We start from the raw sequence: 25,190 nt of genomic DNA, 5'->3' as shown, positions 1-25,190 counted from the left end.
TGTTGTACTGATCATTGTATAAATTGGTTATTTAAGGTTTGAAACAAAGGACATTTCCCAGATTACATGAGAAAAGACAGGGAAGTTCTAGGCATTTAAACTGCAAAGTATAGTTCTTATCTGGGAATAAGTCCCATTAATCTTAAATAGGATTTACTTATAAGTGAATGAATATACAGTTTGTGTGTGTGTGTGTGCGTGTGTGTGTGTTTGTATTGTTAATATTCTTGTTTACTATTTTTGCAAGTAGACAGAACCAAGCAGAACTCCATAATATTATAATTGCCTCCTTTTCTAAGCAGAAATAAAACTTTCTCATGCACCAAAAGCACATGGGTTGCATGCAAAGAAATTCTGGTTAAGCTCCTATAGTAGCAGGAAAGTTCTATTTAATTGTAAAGTAATGTTTTAATTATTGTTAAAGTAAATTCATAAACATGCTTTCTAGGGAAACATATGAATTAGAAATGGAAAACTAGATTGAAATATATTATTTAACTTTTTATTTCAGTGGGATTATTAAAGGTCTGTTTTTGAAAGGCCACAGGGACAACATAAAACTATTCCAGCAATTAATCTCTGTAATTTGGGAGACTGAGGGCTAGGCAGTAGAAATGACCATTGAGATAGCTGCAGACATTGGCCCTCATGCCACCACCAACCTCAACTTTCCTGGCATAAAAGGTTATTATTGCTCTAGTGTTCCAAATCTGCCATAGTAGCTAAATGGATTCAGTTGAGTATGATTTTTCAATGAAACCATCTAGACCAATAAATGAAACCATCTAGAATGATGGTTTCAATGAAACTATCTAGACCAGGTTCATCAGAATGGAAGTGTCTGTATTTTTAGCAAAGTGAGGACTACTCAAAATGTATCAGCAGTTTCAGTTTTCTCTGAGTAAAAATACTGATTCCAGTATAAGTTCCCATAATTATAATAGGGGGAAAAAGCATTATATCTATATTCACCAAGAATTTTACCATAGATGACTGGAATTTCAACTCCTTTCAACATTTTGCTTATAATTTCAAACCAGCCTTTTTAGAAAGAGGCAGTTCTCTCAGCTGTGCAAATCGTTACTGACTATTTAATCCCATTGAGCTGGGCGGAAGGTCAACTATGCATGGTGCTCAGCAAAGGCATTCCCGGCACCCTTTGGTAAAGGCAACTGCAATAGCAGAAGATTCCAGTATCAAAACATTTTACCTAATCCTTAAACAAACATGGACTGAGATTCTGTTACCTTCCTATGGCTTTTAAATCTTGATCAGTCTCCTGAATCTTCAAACAGTAGTTATCTGCAAGTTTATAAAACTGAGTAAGCACAGAAGCTTTCAGATCAGGATATGGGCACTCCAAATCCAGTAACTGTCGTGGAATCTCAGGTACGAGTGTGGTCCTTTCCTCTAAAGTACATGCCAGCACCTACAATAAAGATAAAGACATTGGTACCATCTGCCACAATCTTGCTAATCCAATTTAAATCAAATTTTAAAAAATCAAAGAACTTACTTCATCTGTAAATTCTTCAAGCTCCTTTTCCAAAGCTATTCTCTCCAGATGAAGCTTTTCCAAAATTGCTTTCTGTTGTTTCTTCACAAACTCTACCTAGTTTTGTGAAATATTACAATAATGAGTTGAAGTGCAGTGAATGTTGTAGGTGTGTCCCACATATTACAAAACACAACATTGCTCATTAATTCATGCTATTTTTATCCTATCATCCCTTCAAAGAATTCAGAGCAGTATAATGCAAGAAAGTTACCCCTTCTTTCTATCATCACAAAAGTTCTATAAAGCAGATCAGATTTAAAAAGATGGCTGGTCCGAAGTCCAGCTTTGAGCCTGAGTGGGAATTGGACCTGGGTTTGTAACCCCAACTCTACTGGTTCTCTCTAACATATTTTAGTGATAAAATAAGCCTGAAATATATGGAAATCTTAAACTCCCTACTGTAGTACGTCATCAGATCAGACTGACTCTGAATCCAATGCATTAAAACAAAATCAAAAGAAAAAAATGATTCGGATCAGAAAAAATTTCCTAAAATAAATTAATATTGGATTCTACGAAGATCCCAAGATTAAGGCATGCAACCAGATGCACAGAGTAGCTTCCAGAGAACATATGTGTTTTCTTATTTTCATTCAAAATGGGAAAATGTATTCCTAGAAGTATGTAGCATGGAGTATATGGACTGAAGAACTTTATATGATCTTTAGAAATTGCTTTATGAATTGACACAACTATTACAATTTTTCTAGAATACACATCTGTTTATTTTGTATATGGTTAGATTGACATTTTAATAAACAAGACAAATTAAATTATATAAAAAGCTATGTAATTTGCTCTCAGAAAAGCAAAAAATAAAAAACTATCGTATGTATGTAGTTATTCATACATCTAATCATTTTTTTTAATCTGTTCAACTGTGTCCAATTCTTGGAGACTGCCTGGACAAGTCCCTCTAACTATGACACAAACATGCCCTGCTAAATCGTTTCAAAACTTCACTGCTATTCTACCAAGTGTTGGTCTGCGGTGTATTTCTTTCTTTTTTTAATACTATTTTATTTTACTTTATTTTTTTTATTTTAATCCGTTCAATCATGTCTGATTTTTGGAGACTGCCTGGAGAAGTCACTGCAGTTTTCTTGGCAAGGTTTTCCAGAAGTGGTTTGCCCTCGCCTGCTTCTTAGGGCTGAGAGAGAATGACTGGCCCAAGGTCACCCAGCTGGCTTTGTGCCTAAGATGGGACTAGAATTCACAATCTCCCGGTTTCTAGCCTGATGCCTTAATGCCTTAACCACTACACCAAACTGGGTCTCAATTACTTCCAGTTAGTTATAATTTCAGTCTATGTATTCCACAGTAAATCAACAGCCAGCCTTAACATTAACTAGATTGCATGTGCACATCCCTGCACATTCAACACCCAGAGGTTTAGTCATTTTATATAAAAATCCAAGATCTGTGTTTAAAAATGCTGATTTACTGTCTGCATTGATTTCAATGTGTGTTTTAACTTATTTTCAAAGTTGAAATGTTTTTGAAATGATTGAGGAGATATGAATCAGCATGAGTGTGAAAAAACCTGTCCCATCAGCTAGCCAACATGACCAATAATCAGGAATGATGAGGTTTGTAATTTATCTGGAGGACCACAAGATCCTGGAAAAAGAAGAATTTTGCATGGTGTCCAATCTCAAATGTCTACAGGCAGTACATGATGGACCCCCAAGTACGGTACAAAAGATTATGTTCAGTAGCATACTATCTCTCAACATTGCTAAGAGAAAACAAGATGAAAGTATTAAAGGGAGAAAAAAAGCAGTTTTAAGAAGCTGGATTCTGAAACTAGTTCTATGCTGCATATATACTCTGATATCTTGAACACCAGATTTCTTTAAGTGTACAAATTAATATAATATAATATAATATAATATAATATAATATAATATAATATAATATAATATAATATAATATAATATAATATAATATTTCACAGTAAAATATAGGACAGAAGACCATCCACAGCAAGATATAGGATGGAAGCCCATCTGCAGAATCACTGAATTACTAACCTCTTCTAATACAGCATCTGGATTAAACTGATATTCCACACTTTTGCTGGTGGTTTGAATTTCCAATAGCCTGTACCTTAAATCTTCTCGTAGCTGCCAGACAGGTTGCACTGTATTTGCTTGAAATGTATCCAAGCCTTTTGTTAATTTATATCCTATTAAAAGTTAAACAGAAATTAGGGGTGTTGCTCAGTTAAAGAGCTAATTAATCAGAGTTTGTCAAATAATAGCTTACATTCTATATTTTCTAGAAAAGGGAATTATAATTTTCTCTCTCTCTCTCTCTCTCTCTCTCTCTCTGAAAAGAATAAGAAAGCCAGGTTCCCAGAAAAAGAAGGGACTGAGTACAGTATAGTATTTTTGTAGGTCTTTTTCTGTTGTATTACTGATGACAATTGGAGAAAAAGGACACAACAGTCCATAGAACAAAGTGAATATTACTCACTCACTTTCATCTGTTACAAGACTTATTTCTAAGAGGGAAAGTTCAATAATGGAACTTAGATGAAGAGCACAAAAATAGGAAATCATTTATTCTTGACCCACTCTCCTTAACCCTCAAACCCTTCTTAACTCTCCTTATCAGTAAGTACAAAACTTAGTTTAATCCAGAAATCGGCAGATTACTTACGCAAGTCCCACAAGTCGAAAAAATATTCATTTTCTTCATCAAAGAATGTTTGAACTTCAGATTCTAATTTCTGCCTGCAATGAAACATTTCAGGTCAGGAAAAACGTACCCTTTTCTCTTGTACCCAAATATTTTGGGGCGGGGGGGAACCAAAGGTATTCTTTCATTTCAGTATAGCTGTAGTTTATGTCTTTCCTAATCTCCTTTCTTTTTTAAGCTGCAGCTATATGTTGATAAATTCACAGATGCCAGAGTAGTTTTTCTCAGGTGAAACGTTCATTTAGATCACTTAAAGATTTACGCTTTTAACCCATACTCACGCATTTTTTGTATATTACAACTACCTCAGAACTTTTTCTCTTATATTTGATATTATCTCTAGGGTGGACCTGAAGCCTTATTGCCAAGTTTTGGTTCCTAGTCTGACTACCCACTATTAATGCTGATGTTCTATATTCATTTCTCTATTTCAGGGAGGTCAACCAGGTCCCCTCCAAGTATCTTTGACTACAATTCCAACGAAGCCTTCAGGGATTAATTATAGCCAGCAAAGCCATATTCAATCAATTACTGAATTATTACTTTTAACATTAAATTAAATTAAAACTTAATTGGATCACTATTTCAATTAATTGTGATATTGACTTGTACTGTGTTTTATATGTAAGTCCTGTAAATTATCTGGAATCCTTTAAGTTTCAGGCAATAGACAACAAACAAGTGAACAAACCACACATTTTCCAGAATTCTGCCTCCTCTGTTCTCTTTGACTCAATTTAGCATTCTCTTGCTACATAGTTTTCTTTATTTCAGCTTACCCTATGTCATCAGTTTCCCATATGTAATACCCACTATCCTATGTGAACTATATACTGTAGCTCTGACATCCTGCCTGGAAAAGGATGTTGCCTTGTTCTGTGCATTTTCCAAATTCCTTTTCCTTATTCTGAAGGTGCATCAGCCAAAAACTATAGTTGTCATGTTCACTGTTCCAATGTATTTTAAAACATCGTAATGTTTCCCATGCCATGGTGCTGACGCATGTTTCTGTATGGGAGGGAGCTGCTGTGAAACCTTGTACCAAGCTCTGTATTTGGAATCAGGGGAATGGAATGTGTTTGGGTTATTCTAGCTGTTCAAGGACTTTTCCCGCAGACCATCAGGAACCGTTAGGAGCACCTGTGGATATGGACTTGTGAAGATTCAAAGGGGGAGGGATTTCGTTTTCACCGAAGGTTTTTAGTTTGAATTTGCCTGCGCTTTTAGCATTCTCAGCTTTCTTTGTGATCCTGCATGCTGTTCTTTAATACATCAGATATCCTTAAAACTTCTGCCTGTGAGTCTGATAATGTTTTAGAATAGGCAATCGTTACAATAGTTGACAAACCACAAAGACTGGAATCACAAAAATACTAAGTCAAAATGAAACAAACCACATTAGGAATTATTGTGATACACAAATTCACTCTCTCCCCTTTCTCTTATTCTCTATATAAATCTGGAAAGCAAGTAGAGATGACACTACAGTAGGCTGAAATATTAAGCACCTCATTGTCTTCTAGAAAGTGTATGATCCAATGGCTTTTGGGTCACTAGGCCTTTCTGATCTCCAGCCCAGTTCTTCCTTTGTGTGGGAACTCTACTGGTAGTTAACTATAGTCAGAACTTCCAGAATTAATCAGATCTACTTCTACCTAACTTGTTTAAAGTTACCAGGGCCAGCTTGCAGTCAACTCTGTACATAGAAATGGGCCTGAGCTCTGGGTGCAATTAGACCTATTTCTCCTCCCCAAGAGAGCTTTTCCAGTTATGGTATGAATCTGGTTCCTGTTTTGGGGTTATTGGCATTTGAGGGTTTTCTTACCTAAAAGAGCATTTTCCTTCAGACTCTGCATATGACGTCTTGTTCATTGCATTACCAGATTTCCAATTACTTTATTAAGCTTTATCACTTCTTACCTGTTTTCATGCAATCTTTTGTGCTCTTTCCACCACACTTGGTGATGCTGTTTCAGCAGCATTTGTTCCTTGTTAATTTTTGAAGCATGCTCTAGTTTTTTAATCTAGGAACAAGATGTAAAGAAATTTTATTAATAATAAATGTTGTTGTAAAAACACCTTAAATTTAAACCATTTTAAAGAAAAGTCAATGGTTCAGATCTATTATTAAAAGAACATTTGTTCAAGAAACCAAGATAATATATATACCAACTATCTCTATCTCATTTTCTGCTAGCTGCAAAGTATGCCTAGGTGGAGAAAATAGGGAACCTAAACAAAATTACTTATACCCAAATACAGTATTGCTTTTCAAATTGCAGTTCTTATTATAGATCAACGTATGCACATCTTGCAAAAAAAAAAAAAAAAAGAACAGCGTACTAAATATTATTGAATATATTATTGTAATTTTTTCTATCTTTTTGTTAATATAGAAATGAATGTGCAATGAACTGATAGCCATGAGGTCACAGGTTAAACAAAAGGTATAGCTCTACCCAGAAATATCCATCATTTTCTGATTTGCAGTTACAGAATTATAGAACCCTTGGAGCTTTCTCACAAAGTATTTTTTTAATCCGTTCAATCATGTCCGATTCTCGGAGACTGCCTGTACAAATCCCTGCAATTTTCTTGGCAACGTTTTTTGGAAGTGGTTTGCCATTGCCTTCTTCCTAGGGCTGAGAGAAAGTGACTGGCCCAAAGTCACCCAGCTGGCTTTGTGCCTAAGGTAGGACTATAGTAGAACTCACAGTCTCCCAGTTTCTAGCCTGATTCCTTCACCACTACCACAAACTGGCTCTCTCTCAGAGTTAGATAAATGAAAAATGTTGGAGAATCAAACGTGATTTTTGTGTGTGAAAGGAGCCTGATTCTGGTGATTACAAATTACTCAGCTGACCCTGTGCTAAAAAAACAAATTGTTTCTTATTTTTAGGCAAAGTTCATTCATTGTATGAAGTAATGGCTTGTTTTAATCATAGTTGAAAAAACTGAGATCTGTTTCACACAACACATTAAACCATAAACCATAGTTTACCAACCACAAAGGTTGATTCATGCATCACACTAAGTTAAAACAGATTAACTATTGGTTAGAACAATATGTTAAACCAAACATTTGTCTCTTTACTTGTTTTCTCCAAGCATCTCAGTTCTTTAGTCGCCTGCACTGTCTTCTTCCTAGACTTATGTCTTCTTCTTTCCAATGGAACTGTGGTTTCCAAACACACACACACACACACACACAAGAACACCTTTACTTCCATCAGAGCTCTTTTTAGTTAGCTGGCTGGTACAGTGATGAAAAAAGTATAAGTCCAATTGTATCTATAACTGTTGTGAATCAACTTGGCAGAACTTATATCTTTCAGAAATTTCACTCTGGCTTCCAGACAAGAACATTAGAAGGGATCCAGTCATGCTTCTCTAAAAGACATTGATGGGAAATGTGGGGTTTGAGCCTGCTTCTGACTCTGAAAATGAAACTTATCCAGAGTCGGAAGGGGAAAACAAAACTTATCAGGAAGGACTTGGAGAAATAAAACCCAGAAGTGACTCAGCGTGGAACCAGAGCCAGTGCCTTCTGCCATTGTGGACCTGCTTCCTGCACCAACCGCTCCAGTCAAGTCTCTCCTTGCCACTCCTGCCAAGCACAGCCTCGCCTGCAGTTCCAAGCCTTGCCTCATCGCTCCAGCATGATTCAGTCTTGCCTCCAGTCCCAAGCCTCAAGATGCTCCAGCCCAGTCTAGCCTTGCCTCCAGATCCAAGCCTTGCCTCAACGTTCTAGTCCAGTCCAGCCTTGTCTCCAGATTCGAGCCTTGCAAAGATGTTCCAGCCCAGTCCAGCCTTGTCTCTAGATCCAAGCCTTGCCTCGACACTCTAGTCCAGCCCAGCCTTGTCTCCAGATCCAAGCCTTGTCTAGACGCTCCAGCCCAGCCCAGTCCAGCCTTGCCTCCAGACCCAAGTCTTGCCTAGATGCTCCAGCCAAGTCCAGTCTTGCCTCCAGATCCAAGCCTTGCCTAGATGCTCCAGTCCAGCCTTGTGTAGCCTCCATGTTCCAGCCTGGTCCAACCTGCGTGCCCATTCACAGATTTGTGTGTCAAGTCTCTTCTTTGCCACACACTCTAGCTCCTTCAAGTCTTGCAGCTTCAATCAGAAAATTAGTTGAGTTCTGTCTGCTGTTTTGCCACAGTCTGAACCTGCAGTATTGCCTGAGTGTCCTTTGCAACCTGGGTGGACTTGATTGATTTGCATTGCCTAATCTATTACAAGGACTTTTGCTATTGCAAATAGTTATTTCAATAAAGACTTTTGTTGGTAATTCTGCCTGGCTGTCTCATAGTCTGAAAAGGACAGGAAAGAAGGGTTCATATCCACCAAATTCTTCTATGCAAGCTTCCTTCCACAATCACAGCCAAATTAATGGTTGCTAATAAACTTGGAGCATACGAGTACTTGCCTACCTGATGTCCCTTTTCCTGTGACAAGTTGCTTTGGTATGGAAAACGACCATTTAATATCAAACTTGGTTTGACAGGTCTTTTAGTTTCTGTAGTAAGTATTTTTTACAAGTGACAGATGCATCTACTGCCAGAAAGGAAAGACTTTATATGCACAGGAATGGAAGGGATCCATATGATAACCAAGCTGGAACTCACGGCTTATTAAGAATTATTAGTTTCCACAGGGATAAAATTGTAATAGATTCCCTTACAACAATGGATCTATAGATTTTCTATACTCCATTTATTGAACAAAGATTGGATACTTCTTTCAGACTATATTGCTGCCATGACTACTATCATCCTGGCATTCATTTGTCATAAATAATAAGTTTATTGAGACTAGCTCTTTTGGATGAGAGAAAATAGAAGCCATATCCAGTTATCAGGAGATGACAGGGAAATACTTAATAGACAGTTTTATCATTCCTTTGTATTTACACAACACTGTTTTATTCCAAAATAATAAAAAAAAACAGACTGAAATACGTTATAGAGATCAAGAGATCATTAACTGTTTTAATAAATATTTGTTTTACAGAAACAAAATGGATGGCATTTCTACATACTTGATTTTCAGGCAACAGGGATTATCCATCTCCATCTATCATTTTATATGCTAAATTTGCTTATGTGAATAGCAGAACTCTTGGTTTCATTTTTAGAAAACTCTTCGTCTAACCACTCATCATTGTTCATATGTCTGCTATAGATTTCTGTTACAACTTGCAAAATGCCATTTTTTTAATTATTGTGCTATATAGGAATTTATTTTCAACAACAAACAGCTCTTAGAGCTTCCTTGACAGGAAAAGATTTGTGAAAAATGAAATATTAAAAGATATAAGATTGGAATTTACTTTGCAGGTACTGAGCTGCCTTTGGCTTTGCCAGTCCATGGATAAATAGTACCTGCCAACTACATGATTCATTAGAAGAAAACTATAAAATGCAGGAAATATTCATTCCAGCCTTTCTCCGTTGTCACTTTTTTTTGATAATACAACTGTTCTTTCTGCAAGAGCTAACCTTTTAGTTTTCACTAGACAACCCTGGGACCCATTGGGTCATCCTTTGAGAGAAAGGTAGCGCAGTCTGATGTATCCAGAATGAACATTAAATTTTAGGCTAACCATATTTTTTTTACCCCAACGCTGGACAGTCCCATGATCATCTAAGGAGAGTATATACTGTATCATAAACAGAAAAATACTGTAATTGTAGTGGCAAACAAACTTTATTAAGAAGTCAATATTTACTTACCTAAGCAGATAAACAGGATGACCATAGGCAAAAAAGCAGCGGGAATGGGAGCAACTTCTGACTTCCTGCCAGCTTCCCCACTGACTTTGCTTGTGGGGAGCTAGCAGGGAACATCAGAAATCACGATCACGTGACTGCAGGGACACTGCAATGGCCACAACTTTGCGAATAAAACCAGTCTGAACATCGTGGACATTTCAGTTCCACAGGAGTGATGGGCCCTGGATTTTTTATGCAATCTTTAAATCAGCAGATTCTTTAAGTTAGCGGATTTTTGGTACCTTGATTTAAAAATTGTTGTGGTATAATGCACCATTTGGACTAATTTGAGGGTACAAAGAGACAAAGTGACTTGTCACTTGTTGAGATGGGTGGCTATAGAAATTAAAATAAACAAACAAACAGACAGACAAACAGATAAGCACAATGAGAGTTTTAGTAGTATATAGATGATGTATACCCAAAAACTGTAAAAATCCTTTCAGACAGAAAACTCTTAATACCATAAGTCAAAAGACAAGCTGCAGCAGCTTCATTTTTTCCTTCTTTAATGGATTTTTAATGCAACGTAAAGAAAAAGAAAAAGCAGTGAGAGATTCAGAACGGTTAACAATGAAAGTGATATTATCTAGATATCCTATCAAATTCCGTGCATAATAAAAGCATCTAAAGGCACTTTAAGTGCTTTATTTATTCAGAAAACCAAGAATGGTTTCCTACATGTATTTAATTACTATTTATCCTTCTGTATAGCCTGCTCAGTGCAGAAAGACAGAAATGTAACATCCTCCTGCAACTATGCCTCTCTTTAATAACACACTTCCACATTCCATCTCAACTGCTTTTCAGTGGAAAATGCATGGATGCATCTTACTATGCTGCGGCCATTATGGAGTGAAAACTCAGAGTTAGCAATATTATTATTCCATTATAAAAGCAAATTTAAATGTCTTACAAAATATAGAATACACAATGTTAAAAACTAAAAAGTAAAAAAATATACAAAAATCATATACAGCCAAAGGTGATGGAAAAGAAAAAGAAAACAGTAGAAACAAGACCCATTCATTGAACAGTCCTACCGAGAAGACCTAGAAAAAAGAGATTGCTTTCCAACAGGTGCCTAAAAGAATGCAACAGTACAAGTTTTCCTTCCTCCTGCTGAATGTCCTGCTGTGCCAGTTTTGCACTTGAGCTATAAACCAGAAATAGGAGAAATTCCCATGCTTGGATTTTTATTATTTATGTATGTATGCTTCTTCAAGCTCTTGGTACTGGTTTGCTACATCAATGTTCAGAGGCTGATACAGCTGATCTTTCATACATAGCATAATGATTGTCTCCGAAGCAGACTGGAAGGGGATCAGTGACAATTTACAAGGGAAATACTACATCAATCCTGTCAAAAGAGATACATTATCAAGACTACCATAGAGCAACTGTATAAATGTAGAGACCGAATCAACACTGAAAGAAAAAAAAATCCATTAAACTAAATAAAATGGAATTGGGCTATGTAGGCTGCCTCCAAAGCAGGCAAACAGGCATGTAACCATGTACTTACCACTAGTCACCAACCCCCTATTAGAAACAACAGTCTGGTACTGGGTCCAATGGTGGTCCACTGAAGCCATTTCCTCCTTCATAGCTCACTCATTAGTCAGCCTACAATAGCAATTAGAGCCAGAATATCTTCACTACTGTGCCACATACTGTGGAAATGCTCCAAAGCTCCATCTACCCAACCTAAACCAAGAGCAGCAGGAACATGACTGGTGCCCCCTGCTGAATTTGGCCAGCGAGGAGAATTCAAAAGATAACACCCAAAGGGCAAGAGCAAGAGATCTTCCTATCAGAGCCACTGAAACAGAATAGAACACCTGAGACACTTCGACCAAGAACAACACATTTTGCTTCATTATCTGTAACAAAACAGCTCCAATTTGATCTGTCTCTTAAACAGAACTTCTGAAGCATTCATGCTTGGGCATGGACCACTCCAAAACAGCTATTCCGTGTACAGAAAGGTTTACCGATGGAAGATTTTGCACCTCCTTACTAAATTATATCTCCCAGTTCCAAAAACAGCAGTAGGCAATAGCACTGCATTCACCATCCATCCATTCATCAATATCTATCTATCTATCTATCTATCTATCTATCTATCTATCTATCTATCTCCAGACATATTTCTTTAATATTCTATCATATTTTAGCATCACTCTAACCTTTTTTACACCTATTAGCAGACAATACCATTGCTGAATCCACTGTGTTCTCAGCTTTCCAAAAGGAGACTAGCCTGTGGAACCATTTCTGTGCTGAATGGGAATGTGAAATAACTGAAAATGAAGGATCATGGAGATAGATGTTTGAATTAATGCTTGCACATGAGTAATGAAACAGGGAAGGCTAGAAATAATGTGAAGAAATCCTTAACAAGCTTTTCTAAAGGAGCACAGGTTTGAAAACAACTGTTGCTTCCAGTTTCTGCTACTCTAAAATAAAGCAGCTCCTATTTTCTTCCTGCTTATATAAAGCAAAAATAATTTGCTATTCGTCCCTGTAAGTGCCAAATCAGTAAAACAAAGCTAGTAAATTAAATTTTCAGAAATACTGGCTTCAGTATGCTTATGACAAATGAGCAGTGCTGATAGGTTCAGTAACATGAAACAAAAACACCTTTATAGGAACAGCATTTTTGTTTCATTTTGTTTTACTCTATTCCTTCTTGTCACTCAAAATGGTTTTCTGCAGCCACCTCTGCTTTGCAAGTAGGAAGTGACACCTAACTCTAGCTGGTACGTTTTAAGAAATCACCGGCACGTCCCTTCAAAATAAAACAACTGAATATATATACAGTGTGTGTGTGTGTGTTTTCTCTTTCTCTCTCACATATATACAATATGTGTGTATATTCCAGAACCAAAGAGGTATTAGGGTACAGTACTGACTTTTCATAATACTGAAGTTAGTGGCTTCACTATTATATAATTTAGTATTGTTTTCCTCTTACTGCCAATATACAGAGGAATTACTGGTGCCAAAATAACTTACATATCTTGGCTGTGTGTGCTAAGGGAGGGGGAGAGAGAGAAGGGTGCCATCAGCTACTCCATTTGAGAAAGTGACACACCTTGCTGTAATCTGCAGCCTCCTGCTTTCCTAATACATCAATATTATGCATTTGAATGGCACTCATGTGCTGGGTATCAGAATTGTTGTTACAGCAGAAGTGAGACTCTCCTAACAGGGTTAGACTGTTATTAGCTGCAAGAGTTCTGGCAGGGATATACAAAGAACCATAAACTAAATCATATGTACCCGCATATTGCTGTGCTGCAATTCGTAATAGCTAAGCAAGCACAACAGTTGCCTGGTCATTATTTTTTCTTACTCAAGTTAAGGGACAGACACTTTCCTATTTCTATGTTACATTTATTTTCACTGCAACCTGATCTCTCCATGTTATGGAAGCATACTGGCTCATATATTGTGATTGCTAATTATAGCTTATTCAGATTTTAAGCTACTTAAGCATTCCTCTTTATGAAAAGCTGGGGCAAAATATCTTAAATAGGACCTAATAGCTGCTTACTAGAACAGCCTATTAACTCATTGTGAAATGAACTCCTAAGTGGAGATCCTCATGTACTGTTGTTGCACAACAGGCAGATATGAACAAGCTCAAGTTTCCAAACGTATGAAAAAAGTCTTTCTGTAAAAAGGAGGGGAAGCTAAGGGGAGAAACAATTGCAAAACCTCCCAATGAGAACCAAGCTTGCACAACAGAGATAGCATGTTGGTTGATTCTTAGAAGGGAAGAGTGGAAGGAAACCTGGAAAACGAATGGAGTATTTTCAAAAGCATGCAAATGCGAGTAAATAGGTACTGCTTCAGTGGGATGGTAACAGTCATGTGACTGTCATGCCAGCCACATGACCGTGAAGGCATCTTCGGACCGCGCTGGCTTTTCGGCTAAGAAACGGAGATGAGCATAGCCCCCCAGAGTCAAACACAACTATGCAGGGGAAACCTTTACCTTTTTATATTTGGGAAAGGATATGGCTCATTGATGGCACCCTGAACAGGAACAATCCATGTTGCAATATTTCATGGCAAATCCCACTTATTTGTAAATATTAAGAATAAATCAACTAAATGTCATATTTTTCTTCAGAGCAACACAACCCTGCAATTTTGAATGCTGAGACCTTCCAGAATAGAACTGGTTGTGTGATACAGAAAGCTGGATTAAATGGACCAGTGTCTAGCTGGGCTCTTTGTGTGTTCATTTTACCTTCGGCTACATAAATGTGCAATTCACAGTGACAAAGAAACAGTTTTAAATGTCACTATGTTCTTGTATTGAAAATGCTTTGATTGTATTTTCTTGGGCTAGTTAACACTTACTAGTAGTAGCTATCTTAGTTTGGGACAGGCCAAGTTAGGCTGAGAGAGATTGCGTTCATACATCATCATGTATTACCTAAGATTTGCTGAATAAGTCACAATTGGTTAGTCTTATATGCTAGGCCATACAAATCATGGTTTACTAATTACAACCATTGCGTTTGCACAACATGCTAAAATAAAACAAAGAAGCCACTTTATGCCTTAATAAAATGAAATTGCTTTTATGGTGATTAATATATTTCAATGGTGAAAATCAAAGGAATCTTTTTTGAAGTATTATAAAGATCCAAAAAGGAGCAGAGAGTTTCCTAATAATGATAGGGTTAACTTAAGTCCACAAAACATCTTTCACAAGCTACATTTTTACTGTTAACTAGAAAGTTAACAAAACTGTTAACAGTCACACTTTTGTGGATTACTACATAAACTTTTTTGCTTTACATTTTATAGATATAATCATCACTGTAGACTTACCTCTGTGACCTCACGGAAGGAAGGAAGGAAGGAAGGAAGGAAGGAAGGAAGGAAGATGTAGGAGTCTGTTGCTGAAATGTGTATCATAATGTCACAATACAAACTACATACATACATACATACATACATCTGCATTGTAACACTGCATGCAAGTACATACTGTAAGGTACACTGCAATGTTGTGATACATGTTTTATCACTTCCCCCCAGAGAAAGCAATGGCAAACCACATTTATATTGTTGCCAAAAAAACCTCCATGGTTGAGCTACATGTCTATGTAGTCTCTGGAAGTCAACCTCAATTCAAAGAAATTTTAGTTTTACTCTATGTTGCTTGACATTAAGTCCAGTCGTGTCTGACTCTAGGGGGCGGTGCTCATCTCCGTTTCAAAGCCAAAGAGCCGGCGTTTGTCCGTAGACACTTCCGTGGTCATGACTGAACGGAACGCCATTACCTGCCTACCGAAGCGGTACCTATTAATCTACTCACATTTGCATGTTTTCGAACTGCTAGGTTGGCAGGAGCTGGGACTAGCAATAGGAGCTCACCCCATCACGCGGATTCGAACCGCCGACCTTCCGATCGGCAAGCTCAGCAGCTCAGCGGTTTAACCTGCAGTGCCACCGCGTCCCTATGTTGCTATATTGTTTAATAATTTTATAAACTGCTTCAAATAGAGGGATAGAAAAAAAAATGGGTAAATAGAAGTAAAAGGAGGTTTAAAATGTTTCATTTGGCATTAACAAATTGCATATGCTGTATAAGCATCAATACTGAACCAAAGTGGTATTACTAATTAATGGCCCAAGCTATTTATATTCAGATCCATTGTTAAATGATTCACCTGAGTGTTACTATCCAATTGCCAATACTGTTATTAATTAGCAATCACTGCTGACTTCCTATTTGCTTCCACACTCTGCCTGGTGGATACTAGGATGTACTTCAATGAACCCTTTAGATCTTATGGCATGTTTTTCTTGAACAGCTAAAGTCGCACATAACATCCATCAAGATTTATAGATACTTACCTTTAAGAGGATGTTGGCAGATTGTAATTTCTTGGCTTCAGTAATTGCATGGAGTTGTTCATAATCAACAGGTTTATACTTTGGACTCTGAAGCCCATTTTTCACACGAACAACCAAATTGTCTAATATAGGCATAAAATAATTCAGATTGTTGAATAAAATTAAGCATTTCATTGTTGGTAAGAATTTTAGAACAAAATTTGAAGCAAACACGAATAAAAACTGTTTAATTTAAAAAGTGTAACAATAAGAAGAAAGTTTACACTGTCTATACCATTTGTTTTTCTAAACAAACTTGTAGTCCATAAAAGTCTTTATGTTAATAATACAAAAATAGAGGAAGTACTCTTGAAGGTAGCAAAATATGGAGAAAACAATCTACACAACCCAAACATTCAACTTTTAATTATTTGATTGCTTAAATCACTTACATGCTACTTAAAACTTATATACACTTAAAACTTTATAAAGGTGCCTGCTTGAAACTAGGGAAAAAGACAGTAGCATTTTGCCTTAGATCAATGATGGGCAGTTGTGGTTCACAGGCTGCATGCAGCTGTCTAATCCCAGTTTTGTGACCCCCAAAGAGCTGCAGGATGACAGCATCACAATTGCTCAGTTTTGATGTTATATTATAAGCAGAGATAGACATCTAGCATTTAAACATTTTAAAGGATCTATGTCGAATAAACCAAAATCAAACCAGCAAATCTAACCCATTCAAAGAGAGCCATTTTTGTTTTGCCCCCAGTATTATTTCTGTTTCACTTCTAGGCCCTCTCATTTAAAATAAATAAATAAAATGGCAACCCCTACCTGTAAGAAATGTTGTAATAACCCTGCTTTAGATTATTAATATTAGGTTCTGTCTTAGCATGTTATGTGAATAAGGCCAGAAAATTGGATCCAGACATATTCATGCTTAGTCTAAATGCACTGACAGTCATCCCACTGCTTTAAATAGATCTGTGTTAAGCATTACTAAAATTCAATACAATCATTAGCAAAACACATGCCTTAAAGATACCCATCACGCTAATATACATTGGAAAGCATCTAACAGAAATGGAGTAGTCTACAGTTAATCAATTTTGCAAATTGGTCCTGACTAGCTCAAAGAAAATTAACTTATACCAACATATCTACTTAAGGATGTATTGCAATAAATTCCCGTAAATGTAGTTAATGATGTTTCACACCCTTCCTCCCAATCTGATAATGTCATGCTATAAATCTGGATATTCTGGTAAAGCACATTATTTTAGCAGTCCCAGTCTTTATTTTAAGGCAGTAAATTGTCAAACGTCCTAATAGAAAACAGCAAACATATGTTCTTATACCCATTTTTATATACTATCCAGTCTGCATCAGCAAACAATGTATTTAAGGCTGAGTGTAATCCTAAACACAGTTGCTTGGAAATCAACCCCACTGGGCACATTATTTTTTCCCCCTGAGTTCTCCTTTGTTCCCCATTTTTTTAACTGTGCAGAAGTGCAATAAAAACATTAATGGTCCCAAGTCTTTTGAAGTGCTGGACACAGCACTGAACTTTATTAATAAGAATATTTCCAATCTACCACAGAGCAAAATGCAATCAATTCAATAGGTCAAACTGTACAAATAACAACTCTACATAATCTCTGTGTAACTAAAATAACAACACTGTAAGGCAAGCTCAAATATAGACACTGAAAAGAGAATAATCAAATATTTTTTTAAAATTTACCTATATTGCTACTCCTCTGAGTTGTAATAGGTCCTTGAAGGTATCTTCCGCTCATCTTATACTGTTGAAAAATAAACACATTACTTGTAAAAAAAAAGTCACCTTTGAATGTATTCACTTGATACTTTGTGAAGGGATTTATTTATATCGGAGTTCCTTATTGATATGAAATCTGTTCCAAGGACGGTTATTTTAGCTGCCCTAGAGTACATACGTTTTACTATTTTTTTTCTAATGGACAAAGTTTATTAAAAGTTCAGGCAAATGTAATGTTATACTTCTTTAATAAAGGCTGTAATAAAGGCTCTTTGCTTTACAGAATTTCTTGTCTGATTCTATTACTATTTACTTGCCCCAAACTCTCACTGAATCCAATAAGGCTTTCTCCCAAATACATGTGCCTAGGACCACAGCCTTAGTAATGAAGGATTCAACCATATGAGAATAAAAATCATGAAACTTATACAATGATTTGCCAAGATATTAAAATTCAAAGACTAAATAAAAACGATAAAATTACTTGTACAGAGAAGGAAAAAATAAGAAACTGAACATCTCATATTCCATATTTAACACTACACCCTTGAAAACTAAGAGAAAACAGTTCTGCTAGAAGAAATTCTCATGGGGATAGTGGAGAAAACCAAATGGTGTTCTGCCCATTATCGTGTAATAAAAATTTGTACAACAATAGATCTGAGACACTGCCAAATGGCCACAACTTCAGTAGCAGGTTCTCCAAATGCTCTACATTCTCTGCATGGCCAAAAGTTATGCTTAAGATACAGCTCCTTCAAGTATCAAAACAGAAGTAAAGTTTCTCAGGCCTTGTTGCACTTCACAGAAAACCAGGATTTTGATTTAATGAATGCTTTTCCATGGAATAAAGCTTTTACTCTGGCATACAAAGCAGATTATCTCCAGATAACAATGTGATTTAAGGAAAAAAACACAGATGCCTCTGGCCCTGGAAATGGAGGCAACTAAGCTCTAAAGCAGTTCCAAAGTATATACAGCATGTGACTCCCTGGCTTTGATGTGGCAGGATCAACCATTTCACCTTTAAAAAAATGAAAGGAAATCTGAAAGAGGCATCTGATCACTTGAGTGGATTAAATCAGATTTACTGAGTAATACACAAGTTGTGCCATGGGGTGAAAAGTCAGTATTAAGGTGCAAGCCCCAAGTCTTATGAGGAGTTTCAGGCAACCCTGACCACCTGACCTGTCTTAGGAATGGGCATGCTTTCAGAGTTGGGCTGTTTCCCCCACCATAGCTCTGGATTGATCAATTTACAGATACCTTCACTAATTATCTGGTGGGTGATGAACTTGGCAGTAAAGCAAACATTTGCATTTATCAAGAATTTTCTGTTGATTGAACTTCCCTCAATCTAATCAATCAAGGAGCTGGATAAACGAATAGGCTCTCACTCTTCTGCAGTCCTTTGGACTATTCTTTTCCTTTCCAACAGGCTCTTAAGCCTTAGGTTCTGCTGGGTGTTTTTTTTAAACAAAATGGATTTTTAACTATGTCAGATTAGCCCAACAGAAAATAATAGGCACAGCTGTACATCAGCAAAGCACCAGAAGTACATCTGAGCAATTTTTTGCCATGTTTCACAAGTAAATAACATATTCAGAAGCAAAGAAAGAGGTACGGTACTGTATTTTGGTCTTCAGGAGACATTGCATGTACTCCACCACACATATGTTGAACAATGTTTATGGATTTTACTTTCAGAAGGAGCTATAACACTGATCAGCACTGATGAAACCTCAACACAGGAAGCAAAGTTGTGATTCCAAAACCTGGACAGCAGGAGAAGCTGCTGTCATCCTTGCAAGCATTAAGCAAGTCAAAGTTTTAAGCAAAAAACACACAGTATGGAAGATTTATGGAAGGAACTAAAAATAGCCAACACCTTTTCCCTTCAGCTTATTCTTTTTCCTCCTTGCTCAGTAACATTTAATACATGTTATCTAAAATCTGCAGCCAGCAAATGGCAGAAACAAATGGCAGTGCAATGGCAACATGCTGTAGTAATGGAAGGGGGAGCACTGGCTAGTGTTCTTGGGAGCAATCAAGGTAAAACGAACCTATTAAATGGAAAAATTGGTTTGTCTACATATTCTATAATTATGACAAATACGATGTAACATTGCAAAGACTGGTTGTTAAAATGAAAGAAAACTATAGAATTTTGTAATCAAAGAGGGTAAATGTATGCCCACCAATGGATGTATTATAAAATGTTTGTTTCTGTTTGTATCAGTCCAGTTATAGCTATGCAGTATGGAAGCCCAGCTGTTTCCACAGAGGTAGCCAGACCATAAGGAGATACAATCCATTCAGATTACAGAGTTAAGCAACTGACATGATAGTATAATTTAAAATTTGGAGCAGTCAATCCACTTCCTCTTTCATATCCAGTAAAATCTTAATTTTAATCCTCGGTCTGTTATTGGACCATATGTAGTTCATATCTTGTTATGCCAGACACTTTAATACCTTTATTTTCAATATGTGTAACTCAGGAAATAAATGTGTATGTTTAAGTACCTACAAACATATTCTCTCCCTCTTCCACTCTCTATTTACATGTCACATTGCCTTCCATACTAAAATTTCAGTGCTTTGGCTGTTTATTCCCAAACGATTGGCTAGATTGATCAGAATCTTCCTTTGAGTATTTTATGGCTGCTGTATATTTTCTTGGTGTATATTTTACTTTTTATTTATTTCAGAGGAATAGCCTGTGCCTCTCCTCTCTAAAATTAAAATCTGCAAGCATAGTTTGAACTCTGCCCTCCCCAGTCATAACACCAAATGCCTCCCAGCTCTTAACAGATGATTGCAAAATGCCCAAGTGGTCTTTGGCAAATCGACAATATAGTTAATATATATGCAATCAAAATTCATACTTACTTTTAAATGAATTTGCTATATTTTACACATCAATGTCTCAGGAGAGTATCTTTGTTTGATACCTTGGTCCCTAGCTTTTTTTTTAATGCTATTCTACTGTTCCTGCTAATTTAATATTCTAAACTTTTCTGCCATATTTCTTAGAGATCCTTTGTGAGACACCTTGTGATAGTCCAAAAGGCAGGCTAAAATGTAATAAATCAATATATTTAATATTGGAATTTATGAGCAATGATATATATATGTAGATATATCATTTTAGTGAACAGACAAGCCCCCATTCACTCAAGAACACTTTGCACGTAAGCAAAACCCTGCAGAAGTCCTAATCCACAAATTTTGCCCAGGTAGGAAATTGACAGCTTTGGTTCACAATAACCAATGTCTGGGAACATGTGGATGGGCAAGGGAGACAAGTCCAATGTTATCTGGACAGAGCCAAAAAGCTTCCCCTCTTTGCTATTGCTGGTTAAAACTTCTGCCTTGAGGTTTTACCCTAGGTGAGGATAACAGAGAACCCCTGGGAGAGAAGAATAAGAGAGACTGCTGGAAGATATAGGCAAGATGAAGAACCACATGGTTTTGGTGAGCTAATTTCCAGGCGAAGCTAAGAGAAAGCTCAATCAGAATGGGAGTGACTCTAGGTAAAAAGCTGCTTGGAATGAAGAAGCTAATCTTCTCTAGGGCTAGAGGTGACAAAGGTACTAAATTAGAGCTCTAAATCTTCAGGGAGCAGAGAAAAGACCTATGTGAGTAGGGGGGACAAGGGGGGTAGTAAGTCTAGGGAACAGCACGGACTGCCCGAGGCCCATGGGAAGGGCAAAGCTAAGTAAGTGTTTGCTACCTAATCTCAGCTAAGGTAGCAAACTGCAACCCAGAAATCTCTAAAGAGCTCAGAGAAAGTGCTCCTCAAGTTTTGCAATTTATGGGAGTCAGGGACATGTTCCTGGACAGGCCAAGGCTAGTTCCCTGGAGAACTCTGAGGCAAAGTAAAGGTTCTGAGCCAGATTTACATTCAGATTATTTTGTTTTAAGGTATGCTTTCCTGTTTTACAGATCAGATATTTTGAAGATGTCTGCTGTTTCAGGGAATTTGCCATGATTTTTTTTTTCTCAGAAGGTTATTGCCTTTAGTGCAAAACATGTAAGAATGTAGTTCACAGTCATAAATTATTTGAATCTCAGATTCAGCCCATCTATGTCCAGTCTTCTCATAGCATTTAACAAGATACTGGGGTTTGAAGTGCTATTTGTGGTCTTATCAGTGCTAAATGATTTATTCCATCCAACTGTAACTGTTTGGACATTTGACTACTTAAAGCTAAAAGGAAGTTCTATTTTTTCTTATTTTTAATAAAATTGATTTTTAAGTTGTAAGATTTATGCTTTTGTTTTCATCTCATCAAAATAAGACAGGGCTGCTTTTCTCTGGGCACAGACTTCACAGCTAGTTGGGATGGAGCTGACACTATATAATTTGATTTTTTGCATCATCACCACCACCACCACACCATCATCATTATTGTTGTGCCCACTTTACTGTCAAATAAGTGTTCAGGCTGTGAGAGCCTCATTTCTCTCCCAAGCTGGTCTTAAGAGCTAGGAAAATGGGTCATGGCAGTGTGAAGTATTAGATAACCCATAATCTGAAGTTGCATCTGGCAGACAGAGAGGCCAGACCAAAAGACATTCTTGGGAGAGTGAAGGCCCCCTCCCACCACCCACCAATATATGTCTCACAGTCACTGTCATTTTACACTTTGACAGTGTAAATGTTTTGGAAACATTAATATAATAATAATACATTACAACACACTTACAGTAACACAAAAATGTGGAACTTCACCAACACTTCCAGATATCATAATCAGAACTATTTCACATTCATACTAACAGGACAGTTAATTTCCTCCATATAGTTGCAAAGAGCAATAAAATCACAGCTAGAAAATTGTAACAATAACCCACACATTAACTGAAGTTGTAAAATGCAACCAACAAATTCATAAAGAAGCCCTATCATCCTCCACTAAAACAACTATAATCTTATTTATAATTACAGTTACGTATGCAAAGTGTTTTTTATAAGCATGGGGATGGGTTCATAAATGACTTTTGAGCTTCAGAAAAGGTAACCTTTTCTTTTAAAAAAAATTGTTCTCAATTTTTCCAGGCTTCATTTAACAGATGTTTGGAACATAACTCTTCCTAAAATGGAAGTTGCAACATGTTTCGGTTCTTTGGCTAATTTAAAAGTATTGTCAAGTAAATGAATACCCAGTTGAATACCAGAATTAAATTCTGTATTTAAACCTCAACATGTTTGTTCATCATTTTGCAGCACCCTTCTGCCTACATCTCCTTTATTTATCTCACCTTTACCAGAGATACCTGAAATAATTTTTGCTTGCAGTCCTCATAGTACTTCCATTTAAGCTACTGAACATATTCTGCAAATTAATCATATCAGATCCTCTTACATGATTAAAACTTCAATTTGAATTGACCAGTTTTTACAAAGAGATTATCATCACTGTTGTTAAGTATGGCTCATACCACAGCAAATACTAAATTGACTGAAATATCTCATGGTTAGCTTCCTCTGCTGGGTCAATCAGTACCAGAAATACTGATTTTTCAAATTCAAAAATTTTGAACTTTATACATGCACATACACACACCCCCGAGAATTCCCAGCAGTAAGTAAAAAGGAAAAAAATAAAAAATAAAAATCCAATCTTACTGTCCAAATGAGGTCCCTGTAATTGCTCTGTGTGTAAATGCCTCTGAAAAGTGTTTGGAAACTTCAACTGGTCCAGAATGTCACAGTCAGACTGGAACTGGTTTATTTATTTATTTACTTAGTACATATATATCCTACCACAATCCAATTAAGGACTCTCAACAATTGACAAGATATACAATTAAAGCATCCACAGTTAAATAAAATAAAACAAAACAAAACATAGGTGCAAAACAACATAAAATAACAATAAATGGCATCAGTCTTTAAACGTTCTACAAAAGAGCTCTGTTTTAAGCTGCTTGCAGAAGGCAGTTATGGAGGGAACTAGTCTAATTTCAGCTGGGTGGCTCTTGTAAAGCCCTGCCACTGAGAAGCACCTCTTTCAGCTCCTAAAAGCCTTGAGAAGCACCTCTTTCAGCTCCTAAAAGCCTCTCCCACAATTTGCCCAATCCCTGTCCAATTTTAGAGTCTGATCCATGCCACACCATGTCACACCAAGCCTGATGTGGCCTTCAAACTGAAGAAGTTGCAAACACTGCTCTGAACAATAAGGGAGGATTCCTATTCTCTTTCCATGCTGCAGTTCACCTACACCAGGAGTGCACAGATGCAGTCGGCCCCTAGAGCCTTACATGACCACTCTTGCCAGAAATCATCCTTGCTGTTTTGAGCTAGGAATTATAAAGTCACATTTCTGCCCGTTTCTCTTCTCATTCTGGGGCACTGCTTGAGTGAACCTCCTTCCTTCTTATGTTATAGTTCATATCCAGAGAGTACAGTGAACGAGTCTTACTCTTGAACTGTTGCATTTCATTGCTTAGAGACTGAAGCAAAGTGCTCTGAAGCAGCCTGTTCATTGTTCAGCTTGGAGGGGGGGGGGGTGTCCCATGCAGACAATATTCTTGCAGCTAATTCGACTTAGTCACCTACGCAAAGTTACTCATGTGTACTACAGCGTGCCACTATAACATCCCACCCTGCCTATGAAGTTAATTTATGCAAGAATGGTGATGCACACTATAATGTCCTGCCCTACGTTTTTGTGGCTGTCATTTCCGAGGAGAAAGGATTGTAATTATCGCATCATATTTATGAGGATTTTAGAAATATGAGCGGGTGTACATGGTTGATTCATTTAAAATCTGCATTTCGTGGCCAACTTGCACATTCACATCCTGATAGTGTGCACTAGAATGCTTTTTCAGAATCAATAAATACTTAAAGAGCTGGTCACTCTATACATGGGACAAGATGCTTTTCAGGAGAATCATAGGAAAACTGTTTTATACTGAATGGGACTGTTGTTTCTTGGAGGTCTTCTCTAACTTGTGGTAGCTTCTCAGGGGTTCAGGGAGACTACTTGTTCTATCTGGAGTTGCTAGGAACTAAACTTGAGACCTTTTCTGCTGAAAGTACAGCTCTTCTCTCAATACACTACACAGCACCACAGTGAACATTATCAGTGACCAGTGGAATAAACATACCTCAAATACCTTTCTGAAATATCCTCAGAATATAGTTAATATAGCTGTATTAATTAAGCACATTCAAAATTCTAATTTTACTAGAAAGGTGTTACTTTCTAAAGAGTAGGGCTATTAAGGAACATTAATCAACTCTGGACCTTCACCAGACAATATGAAAAGAAATGGTTATAAATGCAGCTTTGTATGACAATTGTCTTTGGTAATTTTACAATTATTAGTTAAGATTAAAATGTAATGGACTCCCTGACCTACTAGTTCTTCTGCTCTACCATGAATTATGTGTTTCTTATGTTACATTTAAATTTCAGAATATTAATTAAATCTCCTAAAGGAGAATTATCTAAGAATATGTCTGTACCTGAACTTCTACTTCAAACATTAGAAAGTG

The 25,190-nt window shown here is 36.9% G+C and overlaps 1 protein-coding gene across 1 annotated transcript; it reads right to left on the bottom strand.

The window, feature by feature from the left end:
• Positions 1-1,210: 1,210 nt before the first annotated feature.
• Positions 1,211-17,696, bottom strand: LOC134499944 (coiled-coil domain-containing protein 148-like). Its single transcript, XM_063306907.1, has 7 exons — positions 17,642-17,696; positions 15,913-16,034; positions 6,182-6,285; positions 4,223-4,296; positions 3,592-3,746; positions 1,517-1,612; positions 1,211-1,429 (listed from the first exon to the last, which is right to left on the bottom strand). The coding sequence occupies exons 1-7, from the start codon at positions 17,694-17,696 to the stop codon at positions 1,244-1,246; spliced, it is 792 nt and encodes a 263-aa protein (XP_063162977.1). The 3' UTR covers positions 1,211-1,243.
• Between the last annotated feature and the right edge of the window lie 7,494 nt (positions 17,697-25,190).

The sequence above is a fragment of the Candoia aspera genome, chromosome 1 (genome assembly GCF_035149785.1).
Source record: "Candoia aspera isolate rCanAsp1 chromosome 1, rCanAsp1.hap2, whole genome shotgun sequence".
NCBI lineage: Eukaryota > Metazoa > Chordata > Lepidosauria > Squamata > Boidae > Candoia > Candoia aspera.
Note: the sequence above shows the minus strand (reverse complement) of the source record. Positions and strands in the feature narration are given on the sequence as shown.